A 12042-nucleotide genomic window follows, 5' to 3' on the forward strand; every position below is an offset into this window, starting at 1 on the left:
TAACAACTGTTTCTCTTATGTCCTTGGAAATGAATAAATGGTTCCCTTTATGTTTTCTTGGCAATAATGCAGGACACTATAGCCTAGATGTATTTATCATCTAAGTTTTCCAAATTCTCATTATTTCTTGATATATTAATCTACTGAGACAGAACTGGTGAAAGGAAGAATTAAGTAGAAAGAATCAGTCTTACTGACATCGCTTTTATGGAAATATTCTAAATATCTTCCTGCAACAAACAAGTTGCTTCTGACTGTCTTCCTAGCACAGATGAATTGCATTTCTGATGTGGTAATTCCCAGGTGTGGATGAGTACATTGATTGTGAACTTCTCACTGCTTCACCTGTACTCTGCCCACCTCTTCATCCCCAGGTGTGACTGCTCAGGTTCCCAGCACCTGAGAAACTTCTAACAGCTCCCATTTTTAAAAAGTGATCTTGTCAAAGAAATGTTTCCTTTTGTAATCTGCCTTGCTAGAATTTCTTCAGGACAATGTATAGTGTTGAATTAGGGAGTCACTTAAAGCCGGATATCCCATGAGCAATGAAAGTTAAGAGTGGCCTTTTTATACTACAGTAGACTCGAATCACTGCTCATTTCCTGTGAAAGCATTGTAAGAGGATTCCTTCTGCTGAACACTGACTTATACAGTTGAAGGAATATGAAAAAGACTGTCAATTAAGCATAACAATAATTTTGATTTTTTTTTTTTTTTTAAGTAGCCTTACTTAACAATACATGCAATAAGCTGAAATGATGACTTTCTGGTGTGGTAAAAGCATTTTAGAGGCTTAAATTTAGAGCAGTCCCCTAAGTGATTGTTAGTGTCCTAACTCAGGAGTAATGTAGTGGTCCTATGGCTACGCCTATAAAAGAGATGTTGTGTGTCCCACTGTCCTACAGTATTCATTATGCTCTCTTAGTTTATAGCCAATATTTTCATACCCTTTTAGGCTAAGGCATTCCTGATGGTGTGAGCAGAAACCTGGTACCTTGGGAATCAAAACCAATTATCTGTATGGCAGGGTAAAGTTATAAATTATTATCAGTGGGATAAATGCACTCAACAGACTTGTACCTGAATAATTTCTCCCAGAATTAAGTGCGATTGAATTCAGGTTCTTACTTCAGATCTGAATCAATTATTGGCAAGATTGTCAGATCTTGCATTTTTATCACAAATCTCATGATAGTTGACGTCTTTCTGTGAGCTCTCAGCTGCTAGGATCAAATGATGATACAAGATTCTTGGCTGTCATTTCATTTAGTTTAAAAGGGAATAGTTTTTGAGCCTCCTGGAGAAGAGGTTGCAGATGTGATAAAATCACACCCTGAAGACTCAAGAACCTCAAGGCAAATAATAAAAACATCTTGTAATTCATTGTCTGAATCTTGATATTTTACATTGGTCTCACAGTTTTATACTTACGGTTCTGCAGAGTACTTTACAATTCCAAGTATAAAAATGTAGACCCAAAAGAACACTGTCACTATTTCCATATCATTAAAAACTTGTAAAATCCTCTTGTGTAATTAAATGATGACAGCATCTTGTAAATGTCTTTACTTTCCATACAGATTTTCTTCTCCATTTAGCAATCATAGTTTTGTTTTGCCTGGCTTAAAGTGGCAGGAAATACGCTGCCAGCAGTTTGTTATACCGCTTCAGTGCTGGGGTTTCAAACAACAGTATAGAAAAGCCTGGGAATTACTTTGGTCAAATAAGTGTTGAGGTGAGGCTACACATAGATAGCTCTGTGTGATATCCACATGCAAGTACATTCTTGGCTTCATTGGCAGGATCTTAAGCTTTTAGGATTAATGTAGGTGTTTAAGAGCAAGTATGCATACCTCAGTGTATTCTCTATATAACTGAAGTAAAGGTTTGTTGTGTTACTTGTTGTATTATTGGCTGATAATGCAGTTGCTAATATAAGAACAAGGGGGAACTTGATCCATTTACAGTATATGGGTCTTACCTGAACAAAGCAGTTCTGCAATTGCTTCATAGCTCTTTGGGGCATGAAAAGCATGGTTTACCACTCTAGGTTTCTCATTTCTAAGTGGCTTTCGGATTACCACTTTTGTGTTGCATTGAGTCCAGCAAGACAGCAGCAAAAAGCAGGAGAGGCAGTAGTGTGGTTTCAGGTCATGTGCCCTGTGCTTTGTTGGCCCTTGGCAGGTCAGAAGAGCAATAGGACAAGGTACTCAGTGCTTGCAGTTCCATGGGGAGCCTGCCAGGTCTACCTGGCCCACAGAATGGGGGGGGATGAGTATGCTCAGGAAATATTTAATGTTGAGAAAAATGAACTGCCAAACTCTTAACAGGTTCTTACTGAACATGTGCAAACTGGAACTTGGCAGAGTTCTTCTGAGTGACCAAATTTGGGCAAATTTTCACAGGGATGACATAATGTATATTCTTTACATCAAGGCTAAACTCTGCAAAATTTCAAACCCTTGCTTAAAAGCGTGGAGGGTCTGGACCATCTCATGTGAGCAGAAATAAGACTCCTTTTCTAACACAGGCAAAGTAACTCCTTTCCCCCCTTTCTCTCATTCTAGACCTTTTACCTAGAAATTCATCAAGTTCAGCCTTAGGCAGATACCTCATATGGAATGTTTCACTCTGAACAGCTTGTCTGATAAGGCCATGAGAAACTGAGAGCAAAGTCCTGGACCATTAAGTGTCAGGCAACTTCCTATATAGACCTAAATTATTTGTGGTCAGCAGGTCACCTTGGTCACCCCATAGATACCAGTGGGGTTACTCAAGTGAGTAATGGGAGTGGGTTTACCCTGTCAGTTAGGAACAGTAACAGTGTTTTATTGCAGGCACTGCTAACTTAATTTTACTTCATAACCAAGACCTGTGAAATTAAATTCTCTCTGCTGCGGTTGAATATCGTGATTAGAAGATTATTTCAGTGTAGGTCACTAATTTTGACAGAGCTTGGCACTTAAGTTGTCGCAGAGTTGCTGGAAAGCAGGGAGCAGAAAGCTCATGGGGCTAAGGTCAGGTGCTGTTGACTCTCATCAGAAGAGTTGACAGAATCTATCAAAGTTAATCATGGAGCAAACATGACACTGGTTCTGGGACATAGTCTATAATCCTGTCATTCATTGTAAATTGACCCAGGATTCAAAGTTAATGTTACTGAACTTAATAATTTGTTGTTTGACTTTAACTGTTAATATTGACATTTCAGAGCAATCGCCCGTTAGATAATAGAGAGTTGTGATGAAGGGGATAATCAGTTTAGCAATCCCACTTGCTGGCAACTTGTAGAAGTCCTGAAAAGGTCTTGTTCCCGGAACATGTCTACCACAAAGTATCTGTCTTACACACTTACACGCTACCCCTGTCCTGGACAGCACTTTTGTTCCTTTTCTCATATTATGGCCAGATTTAAAAAGCAATGAAAGCATAAACCACTAAAATGACCCAGACTGGCTCTCTGCTGATAAAATATTCAGTGACTGGCCATTTCACATCCTAGCACAATTCAGGGTTAGAATGAAGCACCACGTGCCTTTTTCAAAAGCTAGAAATTTTGTTCCTTCAGTGGGATAAAATTAACAGCTGAGATACATACAAAGCAGCATACAAAATCAGTCTGGGACAATATCTGCCCCTCCTCTCACTGCAGGGCTGTGAAACATCAAACCTTAAATTTGTGCCTCTTACAAGTATGAACACTGTTTTTGTTGGGAGCTGAATCAGTGTAGTTGGGGGCGGGGGAGTATTACAAGTAGAGAAATCACAAGACAAGGGGATGAAAAAAGCAAATGCTTTTATAACAGATTAAGTAAATGCTGGTTTGTTTTTTTTTTAAAAAAAAGTGCTCAATCCCTAAACATGAGGATATTCCCATCAGAGGTGGATTTGCAGGCAGAGAGCAGAGGACATGAACTGCCAGAGCTGCACATGCAGGTAATGTGTGTGCAGTCCTTCACCTGGATGGCAGGTTCCTTGGAGAAGAGAGATACATTTCCAGTTTACTGTTTCATTCTGATAATTGGGGCTGTAGAGAGGGCTTTGCTGGTATAACAAGCATTATTTTTGTGTGAGCTATGTAAAAGTTCGCTCTGAGTTATCAGCAATCAATTACCATGAAGCAGCAAAATAAGAGCAAATCCCTCTCCAACTCCAGAGCATAGACTGTGGCTTTGACCAAAATGCAAACATTCACCAGTCATTCATGTTGGTGGTTTCTTTGCAGAGTTAAATCTTGTCTGTAAAGCTACCAAATATCTGGGACTGAGGAACCAGGACAGCTGGGGTGGTGTGGGATGCCCCTCTTTCCTGTCCATTTGTTGTCTATAAGCAAGGTTTTTTCATGAAGGATTAAGAAGCTGGGAGTGAAGAGAGCTGTAGTATCCTGGCAGCACATCCCGCTCTTGAGCAGGGGAGTTTGAAGCACAGCCAGACTGCGAGTGAATAAAATTCTGCCATCTGTGATGGCAAAAAATTGTGAGACAGAATTAAGGTAATAAGAATTAAATGCTTGTAAATGCAGCCACATAAACCAAACGACAGGAAGTTGAACCTGCAGCAGAGCAAGGGCAGGTGCATGGAAGAGAAGTTCTTTCCATCATTCAGCCATGTGCTAGCCAAAGGATTCCTATAGACTGCATTTAACTTCACACTTTACTATCTGCATTTTTCAGGCCATTCACCAGCCTATTGACTGACTGCGTGGCTTTGCTCAAATACCATCATTGGCTTTTGAGGGCCCTTGCATGTGTTTCATGTGTTATGGAGACAAGTCTCCAGCCCGTATGCCTTGCTCCCCACATAACAGTGGTTCATGCTGCAGCTAGAAGGTAGTTTTATGAGCACCATTAAATAGGAAGTGCCAACTCTTATAAGGCACCCTTTTATTAGTCATATTACAGCCCATTTTCCCAATTTCCTGCAGCTGAGGAAGATGAGCTTCTCCCAGTTCTACTGTGTGGGCTTGCAACTTTTACTGCCATGTACAAAGGCAACAGAGTGGGCAGCCACTGCCTGTGATAATTTGCGTACTGAGTAAATCTTCATCAAAGCCATACAGGGACACTCCTGTAATTCACTTATCACTCAAAAGACACATTCTGTTATGCTATAAGTACATGTATGCAACGGAGTCTACACCACTAGTTTAAAAATGGTTAGTGTCACTGTAGTGGTTCAAGCTGATGGATCCAATAAGACTGGTTAGAGAAAGGTACCACGGATTTTAATCCTTAGCAAGTTTCAGAATGATTCAGAATTGTCACAAGTGATTTATTTCTGAGATTCCTACAGTGTAGTGCACAAAGTTGCACAAAAGGCTCAAAGCAGCAGATCAGCAAAAGACTGCAAGTGATATGGCCAGTCACTAAAAAAGCACAGAGGGAAGAGGTAGCGCAACTCCCATTTGAGAAGTAATGAAAGGTTTAGAACCAGTGAACAATTTGGAGGAAAATGTAATGGCTCCTGCATTTAAGTAAATTGCTGAATTTGTAGTATGTATTTTACAGCTATGGAGAGCTCCTTCTGCACCAAATTGTACTGTATTACATTGGTGTAAATTTGAGTAAATCTGCTGATGTAGGAAGAACTTCTCCAAGCCTGTTATCAATATGATCAAGTGCAGAATCTGATTTGCTTACTACAATTACTGAAGTTAACTACATCCAGATTCATAATTACAAATAACTTACATTAAATTTATACTAGAAGAGGAACATGTTTTTGCAATTCATAATGGTAGCAGAAGAAGCACAGAACATGTACATCTGATTCTTCAGTTATAAGCCAACTTTCTCTTCTAGACGGAATAGTCCCTGAATTACATTTACATGGCCTTGAGCTGGGAATCTACACACTCCCTGATGTAAGCATAGCTACCCAAATCATGTTTCCCTTGAGAGGAGATTATTTTGTGCTATATCAATCTGGTCCATACAGGACTTGGAAAAAGCATCAGATGTTTAGGCATTGCAAATCCTTTTGCCATAGGCGAGGTTACTAATTAATAAGCGTCAGCATACAGAAGCACCAGATGCAGTCCAACCAAGGATGAATGTCAACAAATTGGCGAGGAAGAGGGAAAAAGAAAGGAAGAGGTTAGGAAGAGATCAGATTTTTTTTCACAGAATGTTCCCTTTTTTCCCCACTCGTCGTCTCTTCCCAACCAGTTTGGTGGTATCTGACAACGTTACTTCTTGCAGCAAGGTGTTTCATCAGCTGTATCTTACCATGGAAGTCACATATTGTGGCATTTCATATGTAGTGTCTGGTCATAGCCCGCATTTTATTAGGTATGGTGGTGTTGTGTGACACTTCACTGGTGGCATGCGGTCACATTACGGCTCATCATTACATACATTGTTTTCTGTGTTTCTGTTGACATTTCTATGAGACCTTGAATATGACTTTGGAAAATGTTGTTGAAATATGTTTCCAATTTATAACAACCATCAGTTCTTTCAACTGAAATGGCACTGGATGCATTCTAAGCGTGAATAAATATCAGCTGATGAAGGTTAATTGTGCTGAAAAGTTTTATTATCTCCACCATGTTAGTGCGGCAAAATCAAGGTAGAAAAGGCAATTTCCTAAAGGGTGCGCAGTGAAGCCAGATTCACAACAGCACTTGAACAGGTGTTTAAACATAAGCACAGGCTGAAGTCCTGCTATAAATTAACCTGAACTTGGGGTCTATGTGACTTCCTAATGCATATTATGAAAAAGATAGATGTTACTGCTCAGAATAGGTTTGTATAAGCCTGGCATAGTAGCAGAGGAAAATAGGGTTGATGGACATCTCTCGCTGGAGCAATTCTGTTTATATTTGGGTTTTTTTCTCAACCTGCCCTTGGTTCTCTGCACACTTATGTCACAACTCATGGAGTGGAAACAGTGCAAATCAGGTGGGAAAAGAGGGTCCCCATATTTCACTAAATTCTTCTGCATTCTGCTGTAGCCTTCCTTGCTGTGATGGATGTTCACTTTACTGAGGTGGCATGAGCATCCTTTTGGGGCCTGTACTGCAAGACATGACACTTCTCTGACATAGCAAAGGGGTAGAACATATACCCTGGAAAGTTGCTTGTTTCCATTAACATCGCTGTTTTGAACAACTAGCAAAAATGTTGTATGATGGTAATTGTCATGGATTGAACTGACTGGTTCTTTGCTTTTCACTGCTCCCATTACTCAGTGTTTTTAAACTGGTTTTGAGTGGATTAAAACTCATCTCTAGCATTTGCAAAAAGCAGAGTATAGACACTGGGTGTTTAATAGTTGTTCCAAACACGCAGGCAAGATTTTCTTAGCAATCTCTTTAGATTTTAGATTTTGTTTAAAGTGGTCCCTTGCTCTGAGTTGGAAGCATTAATTTCTAGGTAACAGGCACAGATGTCCTTCAAACCTCCAGTAAGTGGTCTCATTAAGTACTTGAGTAAAATGAAGGGTATTGCATCAGATGAAATAGCTGGGAATGAAGAGATATATTGTCTCTTGGATGGAGGGAAACTGCCTGTGTTCTATAGCCAAGGAAGACACAGAAGTTGTTACAATGCATGAGAGGTGCCAAATGTTCCCCCAAAAGAAGGGGAGGGGGGGGTCATTCTTTTTTTTCCACTGGTCTAGTAATCAGAAGAGAATTGTTTTTCTTGTCTAAAGCCATGGTTACCTTGATAAATAAAGCCTCAATTCTGGAGCCTCTATGGACCTTCAGCATGGATGTTTTAGGGTATTTGCCTTAGACTTCTGTGTAGCTGACGACTATGGCATTTTTAGACATAGTTTGCATGAGTCAGATTTGTGGCTGGATCTCTCTCATGGACTTAATTCAGGTTTTACCACTAATGCATTAGTATTTCCATATCCAATTAATCATACCAAAGCATAGATCATCTTGAAGGAAGAACAAAAATTATTTTTTGTGTTATTTCTTCATTTTTTTCCAGGATTCTGTATCTTTGGTTTAGTACATGTTAAGTAATACAAGGCAGAGATTATCTCCTTTTCTGGACATAGGCAGCACTGGCAAGCTTAGTAAAAGTCACCACAGCTGGATGTGAAAATATTGTGTTAGTATTTGCAATGTCTGCATGCATCTACGTACGGCTCCTGTACAGGATCAAGTGATACATTAGCAGTAGTTTGGAGTATGTATGTGAATGGGACAGGTGCTCACAAATTTTGCTCGTGCTAAGAATAAAAGAAGAAAGTCAGTTTCTGCAAATATGAGAGAAAAGTTGTCCTGTGTAATATGTCAAATTTCAATGAAAAATTGAAACAGTTCACTCAGTCTAAGCTAGCTAGCTGTTCAGAGTAGGTTGCAGCATGAATTAGGAAATGCACAAGTTATCTGGTGATAGGGGGCTTTAATAGTCAGGATTTTTTAAATCAGTTGAATGGTTGCATTGGAATTAAACATCAAGCCCTATAGGGACTGATTTTCCTGAGCTGTGATTCTGACTCTGGTGTTGCAGTGACTTGGAGTTCATCTTTTCATTGCTGTGGCATTCACAAGTGGGGCTTGGTAGTAATTTATTTTGGGTGCTGTTAGCTGTAGCACATAACCTAGGTGGGTTTTGAATCAGGTTCCTGTTGTAAATTGTTCCTGAAAGATCGTCCTAATCTTATTAATATTGACTGATTCTTTGTATTAGGATTTCCCAGGGATTGGTGGAGTCTAAAGGATTAAAGGCCTCTGAGTCAAGGATGACCTAGATTCTGATAGATTTTATTATGCAAATCCTTACAATCAGAGGTCATTAATGGAAACATCTGAAGCTAATATGAGGTAATACATTTGAGTGCTCTCTGAAATTAATGAGTGTTTCGGTTCCAGGTACAGTACAGTTTAAGTATTTCGAAACTTCTTTGATTTAGAAGCGTTCTCAAAAAGTGACTTAGGATCTTAAATGTCCAAATCCTTTTGGCTGCTTCTGAAAGTTGGGTTCTGGAGACACTTGAAAACAGGGTTTTCCTCTGAAGTCACAGTGGGGGATTGGAAACTTTCTCCTCTGCCCTTTCTAACATGATAATTTCAAGAAAACAGCAGATTCCTAACAATGAAGCAAGTTCTCAATTTCACTTTCATTTTTGTAAAGGAAATTCCCTGAGCTTTTCTTGTTACCTTAAGTGAAAAAATGAAATATGACAACAGTAAGAAATTAAAAAACTACTGGCTTTCCCAACTTGAAACCGAGGGATGATTTATATGCATGGACATTTTTCTCTTCTATATTTACAAAGTGCTCTATTACTTGAAGATCTGATAAGCAGAGAAAGTAATATTCCTGAACAACTTGGTCCTCGCCTGTTGCAGTCCAGCTGTCCCTACTGTTTGAGTGGGTGCAGGAATCAGATCAAAACCAGGAAGAGTCTGAATGTAATTAGTATATAAAGGCATTAATGCATTTTCCTTTATGGTGGCTTCCCAAAGTTCAGCCTGTGGACCTCAGGCCACAAATGAAAAAGCTCTCTATTTGGTTCTTTAAATATGTTTTCATTCTTTCATTTATTTCACAAGCCTGACCACTTAATTATGTTTGTTTCTGTCATTAATAGTTGCCTTTTTAGATCACGTCTTTCTCCTGAGAATGTGAAAATATGTAAATAACCTGAGCAAAGACATTCCATTTCAGGCCAGTAATAGGGTAGGCCATTATGATTATGCTATTTATGAATAAACAGAGGCGTTTACCCAAAATACTCAAAGCTGACTCTGAAAATCTAACTGAAAAGCCTTCAAATTAAGCATATGTTTTAAAACTTGTTTTTGAAAGCGAAGAGTCAAGCAAAGAGTCAGTAGCAGAGGTGGGGACATAGCACAGGGAGCTGGCCTCTCCCTTTTCTGATACCATGAGCAGTGCTGGGATAGGTTCTGATTTTGATTTTGGTTTAGATCAGCATGATATCCTTGAAGTCAGTAGCGTGCGTATAATGTAACATTTGATGACTGGCCTTAGATTTGGACCCTAATCGTGAGAAGCCTTGCCAGCCGGCACTTAAGATGTCCCTCTCCTCCTCTCGTTTTACATGGACGTGCAGAATTCACAGTCTTAGAAGAAATCCTGTAGGATGGGGATCCAGTGTGCCTCATTTTGAACAGGAACATTTTCACCAGCTCTTTTGCCACCCCCACACAACGTCTGTTGTCTGCTTCATGTGTACCTCTAGGTCCCTTTGAGACAAACTTCTTTGCAGCTCCCCAGAACGGCAGGCACAAGTGCAGCCCTGCTGCCACCGGCCCCACAGCCTTAGACATTTCCCAGCGCCCCGGTGCAATGTGTCATTTCCCACTCCTGTAGTTCTCTGCTACCTTGCAGAATATACCAGCAGAATGTGGGTTAATGGGGCAGGCATGGCATAGAAAATAGTCTCTCTGGTGGAGTCATTAGGATTTGCTGGCAGACTGCCAGCTCAGTTGGTGCAATTTTACACTCACTTTTCACAGCAAGCTTAAAGGGGAAACCTCTGTCTGCTTTAAGCCTTTACAGCCAACAAGAGGCTGCTGGGGCTTGCCTGCCACTGTCCAGATCTCTGATGAACAGCTGGCTGGAAATTCTCATCTAAGCACTTACTCAAATGATTTGTTGTTTTGAAATTGGTAGTCAAGACTATTTAAAATTAATGGATCTGCATGGGATTGGTGATATTGCTGTCTCCTACGTTTGGATTTTCCCAAAGTTAAAAAGCAGAGTTTGAGGTGCATTTTGAGGAGGGGGGTAAGTGGTGGAAACGCACAGAAAACCCAAACAAAAAAAAAAAATCCAAACAAAAGCTTCCACAAAACCTTCTGCCTGGGAAGTCATAGCTGAGCAGGCACAGCTAGACTTCAGTCAGTACCATACATACACACCAAAGATTTTAGGTCTGTTCTGCAACAGGCTTCAGCTGTGTGTGAAATTAATAGCAGCTGATAGCACACATCTCCTGAAAGGGTTAGGTTATCACAGCTGTAGGGCATTGTAATTTGTTATTTGTGTAAAGAGTTAATCAGAATAATATAATTACTTATTGTCATATAATAAACTGAAATGCACATTAGTTTTTGAAAAAAAAAACCAAAACACAAACCCTGACATTATATTTATCTTACTTTGTTGCTTGAAATGGAATTGCATCAACCAGAATCAATAACCAATATATGTTTTTGTTTTTAGCAACTTTCATTCCGTTTTCATGTGAAGCATACAGCCCTAGTTAATACTTACTGATCTGGAATTAGAGAGCAAAAGGGTTAAATCTCAATCCCTCTCTGATTTATATTTCCCTCCCCTCCTTCCCAGCTGTGGACATGGATGGAAGATCTGCAGAAGGAGCTCTTAGAGGATGTCTGTGCTGACTCTGTGGATGCAGTTCAGGAGCTTATCAAGCAGTTTCAGCAGCAACAAACAGCCACCTTGGATGCTACCCTTAATGTTATTAAAGAAGGGGAAGATCTAATCCAACAGCTCAGGTAAGCATCCACCTGGAGGACAGGTGTTGAGAAATCTGATGAATGCTGTGGTTTAGGCATGCATAAATAGGGAACTCTAAGTTAGGATTAATTGGGAGAGTTTATTAATCCTTTGCTTATTTATGATTCTTCAAAGTCTTTGAGTGTTTTATTGAAATTGCAAGGAGTGATTTGTGTGGACTGAGTAGAGTAATCTGTGGATCAGCATGGGTTCCTGTTTGACAGGGAGATTATTTATAGGCACAGTGAATTGAAACAAATGTGTTTCAGGTGAATATTTTTAGTTGGTATTTATAGAAGATTGTTAAATGGTTGTGAGCTGAGGCCTCATGATTTATATGGTTACTCCTGATGTAGGAGAATTGTATACCTCTTAATAAAACATACATGTGTCTAACAATCTTCACTCTCATTTTGCATGCAGCACCCTTCTATTTATCTTTGTCTATGTGAGGTTTATTCATACTATCAAAGAGGGTCTTATACTGCCAGTTCGACTTGCATTATGAATTAAAACAGCTCATTTTACCTTATTTAAAATACATTAAGAGACTGGCTCCAAGAAGTTGGGTTTTTTTGCCTTCTCAGTCTGT

At 39.7% G+C, this 12042-nt stretch overlaps 1 protein-coding gene across 8 annotated transcripts in view; it reads left to right on the forward strand.

The window, feature by feature from the left end:
• The window catches only part of KALRN (kalirin RhoGEF kinase), a 529910-nt gene that overhangs the window by 312271 nt on the left and 205597 nt on the right, over nucleotides 1-12042 (forward strand). For all 8 annotated transcript variants that reach the window (XR_007507253.1, XM_049810170.1, XM_049810120.1 and 5 more), the window contains exon 12: nucleotides 11280-11449. Coding sequence is in view for 7 of the 8 variants with exons in the window: in XM_049810170.1 (XP_049666127.1) it covers nucleotides 11280-11449 (170 nt within the window). In the remaining variant the exon portion in view is untranslated. The remainder of the gene's footprint in view (nucleotides 1-11279; nucleotides 11450-12042) is intronic.

The sequence above is a fragment of the Accipiter gentilis genome, chromosome 1, assembly GCF_929443795.1.
Source record: "Accipiter gentilis chromosome 1, bAccGen1.1, whole genome shotgun sequence".
NCBI lineage: Eukaryota > Metazoa > Chordata > Aves > Accipitriformes > Accipitridae > Astur > Astur gentilis.